The sequence below is a fragment of the Eptesicus fuscus genome, chromosome 2, assembly GCF_027574615.1.
Source record: "Eptesicus fuscus isolate TK198812 chromosome 2, DD_ASM_mEF_20220401, whole genome shotgun sequence".
Lineage (NCBI taxonomy): Eukaryota > Metazoa > Chordata > Mammalia > Chiroptera > Vespertilionidae > Eptesicus > Eptesicus fuscus.
The window spans coordinates 95,051,025-95,071,080 of NC_072474.1; the positions used below are offsets into that span (position 1 = coordinate 95,051,025).

The 20,056-nt window shown below is 39.5% G+C and overlaps 1 protein-coding gene and 1 long non-coding RNA gene across 2 annotated transcripts in view; one reads left to right on the forward strand and one right to left on the reverse strand.

Moving 5' to 3' along the window:
- Positions 1 to 20,056, reverse strand: part of NWD2 (NACHT and WD repeat domain containing 2) — a 137,516-nt gene that overhangs the window by 72,396 nt on the left and 45,064 nt on the right. The window contains exon 2 of the mRNA XM_008140206.3: positions 13,208 to 13,296. Coding sequence (XP_008138428.2) covers positions 13,208 to 13,296 — 89 coding nt within the window. The remainder of the gene's footprint in view (positions 1 to 13,207; positions 13,297 to 20,056) is intronic.
- LOC114231045 (uncharacterized) lies at positions 16,572 to 18,658 on the forward strand. Its single transcript, XR_003617018.2, has 2 exons — positions 16,572 to 16,947; positions 18,553 to 18,658. It is a non-coding gene; the product is annotated as an uncharacterized LOC114231045 (long non-coding RNA).

Consider the following 20,056-nt stretch of genomic DNA (forward strand, 5'->3'; position numbering starts at 1 on the left):
GTACAAAGCAAAGAAGTAAAGGAGGAACAGAGGAACACAAAAGACATGAAACATAGAAAAAAAAGTCAAATGGCAAACGTAAATCCAACCAACTACACCAATAATGCAATTAAGCATGATTGGATTAAACAATCATGTCAAAGGCAGACCATGTAAAAACAAGACCCGCCTATATGTAATCTAAAGGAGACACACTTAGCTTCAAATAGGCTGAAAGTAAAAGGGTAGAAAAGGATACACCACACACAGCAACCATAAGAAACCGCATGTCTATACTAATACCAAACAAAAGAGATAGCAATAAAGAGGGCCATTTTATGATAAAAGGATCAATCCATCAGAAGGTGTAACAATTATAAATGTATTTGCTACTAACAATAAAGCATTAATATACATGAAGCACAAACTGACATAAACGATGGAAGAAACAGACATTTCAACTATCATGGTTGGAAACTTGAATATCTCACATTCAACAATGGGAATAACAACTAGAAAGAAGATCAACAAAACTAGAAGAATGGAATAACACTATAATCTAACATTTCCATAGAACAATGTACCCAATAACAACAGAATACACAGTGTTCTCAAGTACACATAAGACACTCTCCAGGATAGAACCTAAAATAGATAATAAAACAAAGCCCTATAAACTTAAACAGATTGAAATTATATAAAGAATGTTCTCTGAATATAATGCAATGATGTTAGAAGTCAATAATAGAAAGAAATTTGGGAAATTCACAAATATATAGAAATTAACACAATCTTAAATAACCTATGAATCAAAGAATAAATCACATGGGATTCAGTTAAAGCAACACTTAAATGGAAATGTATAGCTGTAAACACCTACATTAAAAAAGATCTCAAATCAATAATCTAACTTTCTATCTTAAGACAGCAGAAAGCAAGCAGAAGGAAAGAAATCACAGATTACAATGAAAATTAATGAAACAATAGAGAAAAAGCAAAGAAACCAAAAGTTGGTTCTTTGAGATCAACAAAATAGACAAAACTTAAGCTGGGTTGGCCAAAAACAAAACAAAAACAAACAAACAAAAAAGAGCAAGGAGACTCAAAAATTACTAAAATCAGCAGTGAAAGAGAGGCCATTACTACTGAGTTTACAGAAAAAAAATTAGATAATACTATGAACTACTGTATGCCAATGAATGAAATCTACAAATTTCTAGAGAGACACAAGTTACATAAATCGACTCTGGACAAAACAGAAAATGTGAAGACATTCCTAATGAGATTAAATAGTAATTTTAAAAAACTGTACAAGAAATAAAGCCTAGTTCCATATAGATGTGCTGGTAAAATCTGCCAAACATATAAAGAAGAATTAATACCAATTCTTCACAGCCTCCCCAAAATTAGAAGAGAACCCTTCCCAATGTAGTCTGATACCAAAGTCAGACAAGTAAACCAGGAAACTATAGAGCAATATCTCTTATGAATATAAAACAAATATCCTCAACAAAAATACCAGAAAACCTATTCAGCAACATATATAAAGGATTATACAACACAGCTAGGTGGACTTGATCCCAGGAATGCAAGATTGATTTACCATCAGAAAATCAACTAATATAATACACTATATATTAATAGAATAATGGACAAAAGCCATATGAGCAATCTCAGTAGACAGAAAGGAACATCTGATAAAATCCAACACCCCTTGATGATAAAAACATTCAAAACTGGGAATAGAAATTAACTTCATAAACCTAAATAAAAGGCATGCATGAAAAAACTACACCTAATATAATGCTTAATTAAGAAAAAGCTTTCTCCCTAAGATTAGGAACATGAGAAGAATGTCTACTCTCAGTGCTTTTTATTCAATTCTGTACTGAAGGTTCCAGCTAGGGCAATTAGGCAGGAAAAAGAAATAAAATACATCCAGATAGTAAAGGAAGAAATAGATCTATCTTTATTCAAAGATGCCATGATCTTGTACAGTTAACCCTTGAACAACATGGAAGTTAGAGGTGCTGACCTCTTATGCAGTAAAAAATCTGAATATAACTTTTGAGTCCCCCCCGAAATTAACTACTAATAGCCTACTGTTGACCAGAAGCCTTACTGATAACAAACTACTGATTAACACATTTTGTATGTAAACTACTGATTAACACATTTTAACAAGTGCCACTGACAATTTTTCCTCTTACTTACAAAATCTAACTTTTACAGAATTAACTTACATAGTTCTTAATAATACCAGCCATTTGTATTTTATCAGTTACTATTATCCATAATAAATTTTATCTGTGAGAGACTTAAAAAAAAGACAGTATAGTACTAGCATTAGGATATCTAATAGAATAAAATTGAGAATTCAGAAATAAATCATCACACTTAGGGCCAACTTATTTCAACAAAGGTGCCAAAACAGTTCAAGGAGGAATAGTTTTTTTCAACAAATGTTATTGGGGCAACTGGATATCCACATGGGAAAGAATAAGTTTGACCCCTACCTCACTCCATATACAAAATATAACTCAAAATAGATCATAGATATAAAGAATTAAAACTATAAAACTCTAGTTTTTAAAAAATATAGGGTATCTCTTTGTGACCTTGGATTTGACAGTGGTTTCTTAGACATGAGAGCAAAATACAAGTAATCAAAACAAAAAAGATAAATTGAATTTCTTCAAAATTAAAAAAATTCTTGTGCTTCAAAGGACTCATAAAGAAAGCAAAAGAGCACCCTCAGAGTGAAAGAAAATATTTGCAAATTATATATTTGGTAGTGGACTTGTATCTAGAATATATAAGGAATACCTACAACTCAACAGAAATAAGGCAAATAACTCAATTATAAATGGACAAAAAATATGAGTGGACATTTCTTCACCAAGTATATACAGATTGCCAATAAACATATTAAAAAATGTTCAATAGCATTAGTCACCAGGGAAGTGCAAATTAAAACTACAAAAAGGTAACACTTCATATCCCCTAGGATGGCTATAACACAAAGACATACACTGAGTGGCCAGATTATTATGATCTCTGAATACATAATAATCTGGCCACTCAGTGTATGAATTCGTGCATGGGTAGGGGGTCTGGCCAGCTTGGTCATGGGGAGGGGATATGGGCGGTTGGCCGGCCTGCCTGCTGGTCGAACTCCTGGTCGAGGGGACAATTTGCATATTAGCCTTTTATTATATAGGATATACACTGAGTGGCCAGATTATTATGCATTCAGAGATCATAATAATCTGGTCATTCAGTGTAAGTGTTGATGAGGATATGGAGCAATTGGAACTTTCATACACTGCTGGTGGGACTATACAATGATACAGTCACTTTGGAAAACAGTCTGGCAGTTCCTCAGATGGTTAAACAAAGTTACCACATGATCCAGCAATTCTCCTAGGTATATACCCATCTAAAATGAAAACATATGTACACATAAAAACTTGAACTTGAATATTCATAGCAGCATTATTTATAATAACCAAAAAGTGGAAAAAAATATAAATGCCTATCAAGTTATCAATGGAGACATAAAATGGTATATTCATACATATACTGGCAATAAAAATAAAAGTAATGAAATACCGGCCCAAAGCCACAACAAGGAGGAGCCTTGAAAACATTATGCTAAGTGCAAGAAGCCAGTCACAAAAGACCATTTATATAAATGACTCCATTTATATAAAATGTCTAAAACAGGCAAATCTATACAGACTTGTATAGAAAAGTAGATTAGTGGTTGCCCAGAGCCGGGAGGAAGGGGAATAGGGCAATTAGGGAGTCACAGTGAAAGGGCACAGATTTCCTTTAGGAGTGATGAAAACATTCTAAAATTGACATGGGTAATGCTCACACAACTGTGCATATGCTAAAAACTGTGTACTTTAAATGGGCAAATTTTGTCGTATGTGAACTGAGTTATATCTCAGTGACACTTTGCACATCCAATTTGTATTGTGATTTTGTACAGGCCTTACATCCTCTATTCATAGTAGAACTGAGTGCAGGAACAGTGTAAGTTTAAGTCAAGCGCTTGGCCTATTAAGAGCTAGACAATGAGCTCTAAGGACCTAATATGTAGATCAAATGACCAGGGCTAAAGTTGAAACAAGGCTTTCACTTATATTTTAAAATAGGAGCCTGAATGTCACACTATTTGCTGTGAATGGGAGTCTTTTGTAATAGTTTTTGCACCTGCTATTCCCTTAGAGTTTGGTCAGCCCTGTCCTCTTCCAAGCCTTCATAATTCATTTCCTCATGTCAGGAGTTCTGTTTAAATATTCTCCTCCTTCCAGCTTTGCTCCCTTAAAGTGTGTGTTTTCCCCCCCTCAAATGTCTTTATGGGCAGACCATGATGAAAAAAGATAAAAATCAAGCAACCGTGAAGATAGGGGAGGAAATAAATAAATGAGACATCTGACTTATGCAACACAAAACACCATTTGGGGCAAACGACATGCCATATATCCGCATGATCAATAACTGGCACAAAGTGGCTGGAACCCAAAGTGCTCAACAAGACAAGATTTATTATATACTTAAAAAATTAAGTTTAGCTTTTAGCCTAATGTCCAGGCACTGCAGACACTGGAATCTAATTTACTATTTATTAGAATACTAACTTGTTGACAGCACATTTTATGTGCCTTTACTTATTTCATCATTAAGTATAAAAGCTCAGGAAAGTAATTTGATTTTATCTCTTTTTACTTAAAACCATCTAACTTGTTTTAAACTATTCTTAGGGAAGGTAATTTATCATGCTTATGATAATGTGCTGAATTGGTCTGCAAACAAAAAGCCAGCAGACACAAGCCCTAACAAATTTTTAACCACTTGAAATCAGACATAATAATTTTAATATGAAGATTACTGAACAAACAGTAGAGCAAACTATAAGAAACAAATCATAACCTCATGCTTTACTGAGAAACAAAACAAAACAAAACCCACATTTGAATTCATAATGGCTTCACACTATTTCTTCAAAGAGCTTTTAAATTTAAATATTTTCCAAAATTTTTCTCATCCCATATGACATTACTGAAGAGAACAAAATTGTAAATATAGAGACAATAGCACTGATTTAGTTTCTGAACAAGGATAGTCCTGAAATGAAGGTTGTTCCTCAAAGTTATTACAATGGGAAGCTACACACTCATTCCAATGATCCTGCCACTGTCAAGGGCATTTCCTCTGTAGGAATCATCACATTTGGTATTGAAAAAAAACTCCTGTCACTTTATCGTTGGAGTTTGTTTTTATTACAAATGTTATTGCTCCTGCTTTGATGGCCTTTAAATTTATAAGACATGGCTCTGAAAAGACCTTTCACTCTTAAAAAATCAAATCTATTCTTAAAGGGACTATATCTGCCACTACTAAAAATATTCAGAATAACACAGAGCAGGTTCAGAAAGATCTGGACAGAAACATTCTTGTGCTATGGACGTAACTTTCAAGGTCAATACAGAGGTGAAGTCAGCACTCACTTGAATTGGCTTAGGCAGTTGTGTCCCATGACTAGAATGTTCATCTCACAGGAGGAGGTGAGCAAGGAGGAGTCTTAAACCTCAGAGTAGGTTTGTCAGATACTGTTTGCCCTTGGTGAGTTATGCTTTATAGATATGGTAATTCTCACTCTAGTTAGAATGTCTTTCCCCAGATTAATGGTATATAAGAAAAAACACACACCCTCTTCAGGTCTACTCACCCATATCCACGCCTGTACTACAACTACTGCAAATACTGACTTTAGGTCACCTGCTGGTCATGGGGTATATGGGATCATGACTAAGACACACATTTCTGGGAAAATCAGGTCCTTTATCAAGCCCAGGAAGGACTGGCTGGCCCCAATGGACATACACAATCACTAGAAGGAAAGAGGGTACCAAAGCATGCGGTGGGATGATGCTTTATTCAGAGCCTCATGAAGAGAGCAAACTGCTCAGACCTGATGCCTCTCTGCCTTGAGCGAGTTACCCTCTGGGCAGCTTTAACAATTATTGATGGTCAGGAAGATCTGAGCCATCAACTAAGGCAGGCCCCCTGACTAGGAAGGCTTAATGAACACAGAGGCAGAGAGAAGGGACCAGGAGTTGCTGTAGGCACAGAAGGAGCCACAAGCCAGAATCCACAGGGCACCTGTGTGGAGTACGATAAGCTGGAGAACTCACTGCACAAAGGAAGCTCAGCCAGGTTGCAGCTAGGTCCCAGCTTCCTTCAGTGGAGGGATATCTGGCCTCCGACAAAGGATAGTGACTGAGTGAAACCCAGCACTGGCTCTCTGCTTCCCTGCTCACTGTTGTTTATGACCGTCTTCTCTGCGAGACTGCAAACTCCATGAGGGCAGGAACCATGCCTGTTTTCAGCACTCTGGTATCCACTGCACCCCACAACTCTGTCTGGTGCAGAGCAGAGGCTTAAGAAAGTCTGTGAATAAATGAATAAAGTTCCTTGGACCAAGCACCTTAATCTGTTGTTGGGGAACTAGGACAGACATTGGTGAGGAAGAAAGACAGGAGCCTGAAGGAGACTGCATAGGAGACTGTTCTTCAGACAGGGTAAGAGGGACTTCTAGACAGAACACCACCACAAATGTGACATGACCTGCCCATTGGGAGATGAGGTCATAGCATCACAATTTTGGAAGCTGAAAGAAGGACACAGCATCATAATTCTGGGAACTGAAAGGAAACAAAGATCAGATAGAAGAAAAAAGTTTCAGTTACTTTTCAATGGTTTATAAGTAACTAGAGGCCCAGTGCACAATTTTTGTGCATGGGTAGGGTCCCTAGGCCTGGCTGGTGATCAGGGCTGATTGTGGCCTTCTGGCTGCCACCTGGGGCCTTCCTTCATTCTGTGCTGCCTTCTGGTGGTCAGTGCACATCATAGTGAGCGATCCAACTCCCTGTCTCCTGGTGAAACTCCCAAGGGGACTCTTTGCATATTAGCCTTTTATTTATATAGACTAGAGGCCTGGTGCATGAAATTCGTGCATGGGGGGAGGGTCCCCTCAGCCCAGCCTGCACCCTCTCCAATCTGGGACCCTTTGGGGGATGTCCGACTGCCGGTTTAGGCCTGATTCCGGGGATCAAGCCTAAACCGGCAGTCAGAAATCTCTCTCACAATCTGGGACTGCAGGCTCCTAACTGCTCACCTGCCTGCCTGATCACCCCTAAACTGCCCCCCCTTCAGCCTTATCACCCCTAACTTCCTCTGCCTGCTGGCCTGATTGCCCCAACTGCCCCCCTGCCAGCCTGGATGCCCCCAACTGCCCCCCACCCTGCCAGCCTGGTCGCCCCTAACTGCTCCCCACCACCAGCCTGGTCGCCCCTTACTGCCCCTCCCTGCCAGCCTGGTTGCCCCCAACTGCCCCCCTCTGCTGGCCTGGTCACCCTACGCAGCCTGCTGTTCAGTCGTTTGGTTGTCCCTCACTAACCCCCCCTGCTGGCCTGGTTGCCCCACACAGCCTGCTGTTCGTTTGTCCATCTGGTTGTTTAGGTCATGATGGTCCCTGGTTTTTTATATATTAGGATTATTGACAAAACAAAGCCTCTTAAATGAGTTTTCTTGTTACTCTGCAAAGACTTGTTAAAAGCTCTCATCTCCCTCCTTTAAGAAATAAAAAAAATGAGAATGGAAAGAAATAGCTATCCTGTGTTCAGAATTTGACAAAAGCTTCATGGTGACTGTACCCAATTGGGACACTTAAATGTCACCTGCAAATGGGATTCTGTTTATTAAAGGATTCATCTTATTGGGTGGTTTTCATTGTTGGGGTAGTCAGCCACAATTGAGCAGAATTAAACATTCAGCAAAGTATAGCTCCTCCAGTAAATCTTCCCACAATGCCACTGCTCTCTACTTAGAAACATATTAGGCAGAAGAGTATCTATACACACAAAGTATCAGAAGAACAACAATGCTATCTTGGGAAGTCAGGCATGAGAATTCCAGAAGAGCCAGTCCATGATGCAGAAGCAGTGAGCTGATTATTTTCAATTAAAACAGAGCAAATTGAAGGTCAATTATGACATAATGTTTTCCTTCCCTTCTTCCATCTCTGTTCCTCTTCCTTCCCCCTTTTTTATAAACTGACTCATGGATGGGAGAAAGATGATGTAACATTTTCACATAATATTAACTTGGTAAAACCTGCTTGGGCTGTGATAGACAGGACCGAAACGCAAAGTGAGCTACACAAATTGCAGAGCTGGTCTGAGGGAAATGATGTGTGGTTCAATGAGAGGATATGCATTTCTCCTGAGAAAGAAGCAGATATTTGATTACTAGAAAATGGGAAAGGGCAGATTAGTTGACAACATGGAGAAAAGACCAAGGGCATCACAACATATCCTGTCAATTATAAAGCCAATGGTGTATTTTGGCAACACAGGAGGCAAAATGCATTTTGAGATTCCTCAGTAGGCAGGCAGTTTGGAAGAAAAATGTGTGCAAAGGAGATGATGGAGCTCCTTTTAGACCAGGAAGGATGCAGTGGGAGAAGAAAGAAGCAATGGAGAAAAGGTAGGTGGAAACAACTAATGAAGAACCTTCAGAGTGAGACTAATTGTTCAATTTAGTAAATATTAGCAAGGTCAAGCTAGTATAAGACTTACATAATTTAACTTAACCTAGAACTTTGATGTGCATGGAGAATGTAACTATTTATTTAGTCTAAAAGGAGTATGGGTTTCCTGCCCAAGTCTCCATCCAGCCTCTGGTGGAGTGCCTTCCATGTGCCAGACACTTTGTGTTATTGCATTGAATTCTCATAACAATCCTGGGAAATAAACACTGTTCCACTCATTTTACAGAGAGGTCAACTATGTGTCCGAGATCAAGCACTCTGCCCAGTGTCACAGGACTCGTAATTTGTGGACCCAGAATCTGAATCCTAGTCTAACAGAAAAATGTATGCTGTTTCCACTAGACCCTATACATGAAATAACGTGCCACAATTTATGGAATTTAAAATATCAGTTGTAGGATGCTCCAATAATGTACATTCCACTGAAAAAGATGCACTGCCAATTACATCATCACATATGACACGCTACTAATTTGTAAGACGAATCCTGATTTCTGAGATGTCAAAATGGGGGAAAAGCATGCCTCTTACAATGAATGAAATCTGGTCAGTATTGTTTAAGGAAGATCATCTGAGCAGCTGTGAACAATCTGGACCAGAACACAGAAACACCCCAAGGTAAGGAAAGGTAGGGAAGAGGTTGCCACTGTCAGTCAGCTGTGAAGAAAAGGAAGCCTGAGTAAAGACAGAGCCTTGTGACATGGAAAGAGAAGGCGAACTTCTAAGAAACACGTTGGCAAAGGTAAGGGCACTTACTGAACACTGGTAAGTCAAATCACCTAGCATTTAAATGCCTTGTCTTTTTCTGAAGCCATGTGTGTTCTCTGCTCTGAGTGGGGCTGATATTCTTTCCATTCAGTTGTTTCCATCTCTGAGCAGTCAGCCTACATATTTATTACACACAGAAGTGAAGGTCTGGAGCATTTTCATTAATCATCTTAGTTGAAAAGTAAAAAGGACATGCTAGTAAACAGACTGCCACATAGACACTTAGATAAAAGTATGTGGCCTTGCTTAAAATGTAACTCCATATCCTATCAATTTAGTTTAATAAAGATTTAACTAAATGGCCTACTATGTGCCAGATATTTGACTAATCACTGGGATAAGATGAATAAGACACATCCAGTCATGAGAACTTTCCGATCTTACAGAGAGTTGATAAAAAAGTTTACCTAACCAGGTGTCTCATTATCTCCCCTGCTGGCTCTAGTCCATGCCATGACCATTTCTTACCTGAATCATCTTCCTACTTCTACCCTTCTTCCCCACCCCATTCTTGCTCCTCACAGAGCTTGCGTGACTCTTACTCATAAGTCATATAATGTCACTCTTTTCTTTCTTACTCAGTAAAATTCTAAGTCCTTAATCTTGGCCCATAAGGTCCCATATGATCTGACTTTGATGCCACTTCCTACAGTAACTTCTCTTACTCCACTTTGCTTGGCTTCTTTACTGTTCCTAGAATATTCTAAACATGCTCACCCCTCAGGCCCTGTTGCCTACACCCAGTACCTTCCTCCCTAATGTCTCCATGACTTGCTCCATCACTTTCTGCAGATCTGTGCTCAAAGGTAGTGTTATTACTGAGTCCTTCTCTGGCATTCCTTACCCCCTTATCGTAATTGCTTTACTTTATTAGAAACATTTACTGGGGGGAAAAAGCATCTGTTAGCACTGGAATTTATTTGTTGTTTGTCTCTCCTAACAATATTGGTTTGCTCTTGTATTTCCAACACTTGTAATGTTGACTGCCATGTGGTCAAGGGTCAACAAATATGTCTTGAATGAACTGGATGAATGGTTGGGAGTTATGCATAGGATTTTAGGGGAGCAAAGAGAAAGTTATAAGGCATATTCTGGGAGGGACAGGAGACCGGAGAAGTCTCCCATAAGCAAGTCATATTGGGCTGAGACTTCCTTCATTCACATGCTCATGCAGGCATTCATTCATTCACTCAACACATTCTTATGGAGTTTTCCTCTGTGATACGAACTATTCTAGGACCAGGAATATGGCTGTCACAAAGGCAGACAAGTCCCTGTTCTTGTGGAACTTACACTCTAGAGCAGGCGTCCTCAAACTACGGCCCGCAGGCCACATGCGGGTGTTTTTGCCGTTTTGTTTTTTTACTTCAAAATAAGATATGTGCAGTGTGCATAGGAATTTGTTCATAGTTTTTTTTAAACTATAGTCCGGCCCTCCAACGGTCTGAGGGACAGTGAACTGGCCCCCTGTTTAAAAAGTTTGAGGACCCGTGTTCTAGAGGGAGGAAAACAATAAGTAAGCCAATGCATGAGTAAACAAGAAAAACACCCAACATTGGCACATGCAACGCAAAGAACTAAAACAGGATGACGGAAAAGAATGCCTAAGTGGTTAATTTAGTTTGGGTCATTAGGGCAGTGACATTTCAGTGGAGACATGAAGGACAACAGGAAGATGATCAGATGAGCCATTCCTATAGAGAGTGAACATCAAGGGCAAAATCCTTAAGTGGGAATGGGCTTGAAGTGTTCAAGGAGCCAGATGGAGGCCATGTAGCTGCATGCAGGGCAGCGGGCAAGAGGAGAGGGCATAACTTAAGATCAGACAGGAAGAGTATTAGGAGTAAATAGGACTTGGGAGGTGATACAGGGGAAGAACCAAATTGAAAAACATTGTAGGTGGCAAGGGGCATGAAATAGATTGGGATGGTTGAGTAACTCGAGGAAATTCATTTCTCCTGGGTTCACTGCACAGCCAAGGATGGATTCTAGACTACTGTGTGGGTAAATTGTTGTGTGTTTTTTTTTTTGTTTTGTTTTTTTCCATGAAGCTTCTGGAACCATATTTTGTTGCAGTTGAAAAGAGAACCATCTCTCTAGAAAACATATCTTCATGGAGATCAATAATCAATCTACCAGAAAAGACCATACCAAGATGTATATTCTTAGGAGGTTCAGTTATTATATTATTTGAGCTCCTATTAAGCTTAGAAGCTAGAAAGCCAATGCAACCTTGCATATTTTAATTTAAACACAACCTGAGACCTGCAAGCTGTCACCATCCCCATTTTAGACACTGAACTGAAGGACTGGCAGGTTAAGCCACTCAGTGTAGACAGTTGGGGCTCAGTTCCACATCTGCTCTGCCCACCGCTGTTTGCACTGCTGTCCAGCATCTCATCAACTGATTCATTGCACCTGCCTTGAATGATCCTTGCCATCCATTTACTCCACGAATCTTGCTTGCTACAGTTTTTCCTTTGGCATTCTCTGTCTTCTCTGGTGCCTGCCTGTGATTTAGAAAATGTATTCCTCTATTTTTCTCCTCAACTAGTCCTAATCAATACCATGTTTTATGGAAGGTGTTCTGTAGCTCAAAGACTTCCTCCCTCTACTGACAAAAATGACACAAACCCAAACTCCCTCCTTGATGGGATTAATATACTTGCACACATTTCTTCCTCGATAGTAACTGAGTCCCCACGGTTGTCTGAGTCTTTGGGAATCTTGACAGATGGACATTTTTGTTATAGTTGAGATCCTGTTATCATCAGAACCAGATTCCTCAAAGAAAGTAATGCTAAACTCACAACAAGAAATTTAATTTAGGTTCACAAGTTATCAAGCAAATGGTAACTACTCAATATGTACTAGTATGTCAGTGCCCTGAACTGTCATTGTCAGTGCCCCTGGCTGACTAATTACTCGTATGTATTGAGATTGAAGTAAACTGAGACTATTACTTTATGCAACATAACAGAAGGCATCACGAGGTCTAACAAGATAAATATATTTATATCCAGGAGGAAACAAATGAAGGGTGAAATTTTCTTCCACTAACAATGATGCCCCACAAATCTCTAGTACATATTCCTCACTTAACAATGTAAATACATAGTTAAGACCTAGCACAGGAGAATGAAGATTTCAATTGTAAATGACGTTGCAAAACAAGTCAGCCTAAATGTTATCTGTTGCAGGAGTCATTTATTTTTTCAATTTTTGGATGTCCAAAAGATCCAAGTTTTCAAGTGCTTGTCTATTAGGCGGCCACATCAATGATGTCTTCAGATGCCAGGGTTTTCATAACGCTAGCAATGATATGCGCAGTTACTGTCTCTTGCCAGTGTTTTCATAAACTTTAGCAGTTACTTTTTTTTTTTTTTTTTTTGTAAATGGCAAATTCCTGAAATGCTGAAGGCAAGACAGAAGGCAGGGACTGGCTAGACTGCTGAAAGGAAATACCTGTGAGAAAGTTGGTCCCAATTTTTCAGATGCCAAACATTTTTAGAGACCAGAGCTTAAAGGCAGGTGCTCAACAACCTTCACCTTTTTCATAACAGTGGAAATTGTCAAAAAAGCACATAAACGTGGTTAGAAGAAAAAGACAAGGCGATCACAGGCAGGGTCCAAGAAACAGCATAAAAGTACAGAACATGGAAATGGCTAAAAATTTATCTCGATTTTCCAGTGTTTCTTTTTACCCACACCTATAGGAATGACATTTTTCAGGGCTTAAAATTCGTCTTTTATAGCACCCACATTGTGACAAGAAACAAATACAAACAGGAGTTATTTAGCTGACATAATTAAGAATGAAAATAACATCAGAGTTACCTGAAATTCTAATCCATAATTTTCTCTGCAGAATTCTCTCAATTTAGGATACACATTTTCTCTTAGTGCCTGTCTTTCTGCTCCCGTGTCTGTAGTAGAAAAAAAAAACACACACATAGAAAGTGAATTATGTCCACATATATATATTTCTGGGAAAAAGAAAGCTTACAAATAAACATTAACAATAGTATGATCAAGCTGGGGTGCTGCATTGTGAAATAATGGGGTATTTTACTGGGGGCAGTGGGGGGACTTGCTCTTCACCGAGCAGGGGGAGCAGGCACCCACAAGAAGCTCATCGGACAGATGGGAGCCCCACTGCTCACTTCTGTGTGTGCTGCAGAGCTGAGAATTCACAGTTGATCTTTTTTATTTTATTTTTTTTAATTGCTCACCCAAGGACATGGGTGAGAGGGACTGAGAGAGGGGGAGGGAGAAACATCGATGTGAGAGTGAAACATCAACTGGCTGCCTTCCGTATGGGAATGGAACCAATGACCTTTCAGTGCATGGGATGACGCTCCACACCAGCGAGGGCCACAGATGATTCTTTATGCCCAAGTAGACCCTCACATGGGGCTCTTAAATAGCCATACCCCACTGTCTTTGGACAAGGTAGAAGGAAAAATGACAGGGCTATCAGGTGTTTTAGCCCCAATAAGTATAACAACGGATTAATCTAGTTTCTGACTTCCAGAAAATCTAGACTCTATCACCATTTTCTATTGTATTTAGACATACTATGACTTTTACAAAATTTACGACAGTATCCATGCAATCAGCACTGTAATTAGGAAAGGCAAGTTGTGGGAGCCAACACCCCAAACTAGCAGATTCCACAAACTGTACAGGCGATCAACCAGCGTTAAACCGAGTAACGTCTCCCACCTTGGATTTAGGGACTTGTATTACATCAGAGAGGGGATTGTTTTACAGGTGCCACATTATGTCACAGCTTGGAAATAAAATATTTTTTATTTTCCATGTCATCAAAAATGAAAGAAGGAACAGAGAACCGGAAACCAGAAGCACCACGCGCTGTGGATGCCCTTCATGGTGAATATTTGGCACAGAAAGGGATTCCACGGCCAGTGCTGGACGATGCCTGCAGCAAAGACGACACTAAGATTCTCACAGCAGAGAGGCTGCTCCTCGCCCAACAACCTTCTGTGTAAGATGAGACACGGAGCTTTGAAAAATGAGGTTAATGTATTATCTCATGAAAAGTACCATTTTCTCAATTTACCTCAATCCCAGCCATAACAAGGAAACATTTGCCTACCACCTTTATAGCTGAGGAACCAATTTAAAAGAATTTCCTTATTATTCTCAAGCAGATCTGTCCATGCAAATTCGGCCAGATGCTGTGTTGACCTGCTCGACTTTCCCGCTGTTCTGAAGCCTGTTTTGAGATGTAAGTAACCAGTCTCCAGCGTCTGCAATGCAGCTGCAGTCTGACAGGGTGTCGGGAACCAGTGTTTACACCGAAACGAAAGATTCAATACAAAGTCTTGTAGGTTACCCTCTGATCCAAGTGAAGGGGGTCTTTCCATCAGCAGCTCCCACATGGGCCTAAGTCCAAAGGAAAGCAGGCGGCCCCAACTGAGGACTGGACACTTGAGCAGTGCCCACATGCTGTGATGGCACTGGTGGAGGCAGTATATTAAAGTTTTTAAAAAATGTTATTGATTTTAGAAAGGAAGAAAGGAAAGGTAGAGAGACAGTGTAGGAGAGAGAGAAAGAAACATTAATTTGTTGTTTCACTTATTTATGTATTCATTGGCAGCTTCTTGTAGGTGCCTTGACTGGGGATTGAACCCATAACCTTGGCATATCAAGATGACACACTAACTAAGCTACCAAGACAGGGCCTTAAGCTTTTATGATTTTATTTTATTATTATTTTTAAAATATATTTTATTGATTTTTTACAGAGAGGAAGGGAGAGGGATAGAGAGTCAGAAACATCAATGAGAGAGAAACATTGATCAGTGCCTCCTGCACACCTCCCTCTGGGGATGTGCCCACAACCAAGGTACATGCCCTTGACCAGAATCGAACCTGGGACCTTTCAGTCCGCAGGCCGACGCTCTATCCACTGAGCCAAACCAGTTAGGAAAAGCTTTTATGATTTTACATAATTTATATAATCTTGGGATCAAACACCCATCCTTCCTCACCCCATTTTAAGTGATGAAAGCTGACAGTATTCAAACATTCTCTCTAAAAGGCTACAGATGTTTAAACCCAAAATAACAACAACAACAACAACAAAAAATCACTATAAAAATAAACACAATCAGATGTGGAAGTTGGAAATATATTAAGCAAGGACTATTGTTAAAATACATTTTTAAAAAAGTATCAAAATAATACATGCAAGATGATGAAATAAGGAACAGAAATTATTTGCTTCTTAAATTTTTTATAGTAACTCTTACCACTAGATACTGAGACCTGAATGTGCAATAATCAGGAGGTAAGACAGAAATACAGTGCATAGTTACTGACATTTACTGAGTGCTTAGAGTCTAGATTTGTGCTAAGTATTTCTACATGCATTTTCTTAGTCACTTCTGACAACAACCCTATGATATAGGTAAAATTGTTCTTCTTATTTTTTATAAGAGGAAACAGAAAAATAGAGTAGTTAAGATACTTACCTGAGGTCATTTGACCACTAAGAGAAAATGGATTGGAATCTAAAGAGTCATGTCATAGTTTGATCTAACCATGGAAAATATGCAACTGTGCAAAGAATCAGTCTTTGAAAATGATAAATGTGGTCACTTCATAGAATAGTTAAGGGATGCTGAAGTCCTAACATTTAAGAAACAAAACCCATCACTGAATTACCCTTAATGGCTGCATCCCTTTTTATAATATACCCATCAACAGCCAACTCATCAATAAGTTGTCTTTCTCCATCTATCTCTAAGCAAATCCAGAATCTACTTCTCTGCGCCTCTGGTGCAAGCCAAACTCTTCTCTCATCCGGACTCTCTCTCCCTATTTCCATACTTGCTTCTTCAGGCCATTATCCAGAGAGCAACCAGACTGATCTTTTAAAAATGTGATCAGATCACATCACTATCTTGTTTATGTCCCACCAGCAGCCCTTCATGGAACTTGAAATGAAATCCACACTCCCTACGTTAACTGTTCTCCCTCTCCCTGAGCTCATCTCTCACCACTTTCCCAGTTCATGTCACTCCAGACTGGCGTAGCTTTGGTTCCAGATTCTGTCACTCATGGCCTTTGCTCTAGCTGTGACTTCCTCCCGGAACACTTAGTTCTTAGTCCTGTGACCACATAATGGCATCGCCTGTCATTCAAGTGTCCAATTGAATGCCACCTCCTCAGAGAGCCCTTCTCTACAGCACCATTCTCTCTCACATCACCCTCTTTAAATTCTTTGCACATTACTCATCACGACTGTTGGTATTTATTTGCTTCCTATCTGTCTCCCCCACTGCAATGTGAGCTTACAGGGAGTCAGGACCTTCTTTTGTCTCATTCACTGCTGCATCCCCAGTGATTAAAGTCCTTCTCAATTAAGGAATGAGTGAATGAGAAAGGCCACACAGGCACCAGTGACAAAAATGAGCTGACAGGCGATGCTTCCCTGTAATTACCTCCAGAAGGAGAAAGGTCCCCTTGATTCTGGATAAATATAGAACCAAGACTAAGTGAAATGCTGGGAAATAAAGCCATGGGATTTAGGAAGTTGGTTTCATGAGGTAAGTAAATAAATTGTAATATTGGCTTCTTTTCCGTGTTTCTGGACGAATAGGAATACGTTTTACCAAGTTACGGTGAACCTCTCTAAGAATGTGAAGGGAACCTATTCACGTATTTGAAAGGCATTCTGTTACTAATAATATTACAAAAATGACTCAGATTGTCCCTTATATTTTTATTAGATAATGATTGGCTCTGGAAATGGAACAGTACTTAAGATAGAATGGATTAATTATGATGGTTGACAGATAAGCTGGCTTCATTACATAAAAAAGCCTGATTCATACTGATAGCAAATCCGGATGTTGGCAATTGAAAAACACTAGAATGTCACGAACAGGAAAAATTAAGTCACAAAATGTCACAGACAAAAAGGAACCTCTTTAAAAAGTATGGATCAGAGACAAGATATGTCATCATTTACTCTTTATACAGAGTCAGTGCACCCATTTGTATCTGCCTAGCTCCTTCATGCTTCGAGAAAAGGCACATTAACACTTTGGCAGCACGATTAGGTTCTTAAGGAGTTGCTTTCTCAATAATTCCTCAGTGATTTCAGAGTTAATGAAGGTCTCTGTGCAGTGTCTGCGCTACCCATAGGAAGAGCATTCCTTGGGGGAGAAATGTTAATCAATATTATCATCCTACTTCAAGAAGGGTCTGGATTAATTCCAAATCTGTATTAAAAATAAGGGTGCCCAAATGATCGTGTTGGTTTGGAACCTCTTACTGCCCCTCCCTTATGCAAAGTGAAGGCCATGGACAACAGACTACATTTTTTCCTTTGTGGCAGCTCAGAAAATTTATTTAGGATCCACCACACACCCTCTGCTTACAGCTGCTGTTGCAGCCTGGTCTCCAGGGTTCTATACATTTGCTCTTGCTGGGTTCTCCCTCTTTACCTGGAACCCTTAGCCAGTCACGCATCTGGACACGTACCTGGCTTTTGTTGTTGTTGTCTGGGTTGATTTCTTTTTTGGCAGGTTCCCAGAGGCTATCTGTCTCTTCTCCCTCTAAGTCCTCTGTGCCCAACCACCCACAGTCACCTTCCTTATTTTAGAATCACCAAATCCTGTCAATTTAATCATAAACATCTTATGAATTTGGCCACTCTCTATTTTTGCCCTTACCATCTCTGAACCTGGAGAACCTTAAAAAGACTCCTTTTTCATTTAATTATCTGTCCCACCTCATCACGACAAAACATGAACTAATTTACTCATTGAAGATGTATGTTGGCATCTGGTGGCCCAGAGGAGAGATGCTCAGCAGGTGTAAATGTGTGTTCTAGCTAAGTTCCATCTTCTGCTCTTCACCAAGTACCACCAGAGTATTTTTCAGATACAAGTTAAGCCTGAACTATGTATGTGTCGACACATACTACTTTCCATGTTCAGAACTCCCTATCTATTGCATTCTCTCTGCTTAAACTCCCATCATTCTGAGTCCCAATCAAAGGCAGCACACTTTGTGAATTCTTACAAGTCAGAGACAGACATGCCTTCTCTAGGTCACCCCACAGCACTCTGCTCCCCTCCATATATCATCATGTACTGTATGTACTGTATTATAATTATTTATTTTTCTTTTGTTTCCACCATTAGACCTGTGAATTCATGGAAGACAGGGACGTTCTCATCCACATCTTTACAGAAATTAGAGCAGACTCCAGAACATGAATAGAACTCAATAAAGGATTGAGCAAACAGATGCTATTCTAATGAAAACATTAATTAAGTCCAACCAAAGAATTAATTTGTCTCCATAAAGCTAACATAAATCAAAATCCACTGTCATTTTCAAAGAATAGTTGATTATTTTAACATTAATAGTCATGTGTGAATCTGGGGTGGTGCTATAAAAAATATATGACAGAGCTTAGCAGATCCTCTTCCCAATAAGCAATGATAAAACTGAACAAAATTGTCAAAATATGCATTTAAATGCAATGTAAACTGACCAAAGGCATAAACCAGATAATCAGAAAGTGATTATTCATGAAAAACAACTGAATTTTGGGTAAGAACAGTTGAGTTTATGGTATTCTTGCCTGGGCTTCTCCCATTCCTCATTGACCACATTACCCACTCTCATCTTAGAAAAGGTCAAGCTGTGAACATCAATGACTTCATTGCCAGAGAGGACTTGCCAGATTTGGAGCTGAGCGTGGGAAATCTCCATGCCCATCGCTGTTATTCGTAGTGGTAGTGGTCTCAGAGGAGACAAATGGGAAGTCTAGTGACTCAGCCAGTCTGTGGCTTCATTCATATTTAATAAGGACATCAAGGAAATAAACAGCCATCAAGGGCCTTGATAAGTTCTCCGCAAATTCCTGGCTGATGGGAAGGCTACCCACAAGCAAATTCCTGGCTGATGGGAAGGCTACCCACAAATATAAGAGAAGACTAAAAAACTATCCACATATTCCTGGCTGGCTTTGAGCCTCTGTGCACATGGGTAGTGAAAACACGAGAAGGCCTAGTGGAAAGTAAAAGCTGGGGCAGATTTAAACACTAACTAAACTTTGCATTTGTTCCTTCGTGAACATAGATGCAAAAATCCGTAATAAAATACTTCCAAAACGGGGTCCAGCCACATACACATCAAGACCAAGTGGGATTTATTACAAGAATGAGAGGTTAGTTTAACATATGAAAAAAATTAATGTAATATGCCACATTAATAAGAGGCCATCCATCACCAGGTGATTATTCCATGGTGCAGAAAAAAACATTTGGTAAAATCTAAACCCATTCAAGACAGAAACTCAGCCACAGGGAACAGAAAGGAATGTCCTCACCCTGATAAAGGGCATCTAGACAAAGCCTACTGTTAGCACCATACTTCGTGGTCTAAGATGAAGGTTTTCTACCTATGATCAGGAACACTTTCTTGCCACTTCTATGCACTGGAAAGGGAAAAAGAAAACAATTTTTATTCGCTGATGACAAGATCTTATATTCAGAAAATCTTGAGGAATCCAGAGGGGAAAAAACAAACAAGAACTAATAAACAAGTTGTTGAAACCCAGAAGGAACAGACAATATGAGCAGTTGTGGGTATATAAGAGAGTCTTTATTGTAGGAGCCAGAGGCCATGTAGCCATTG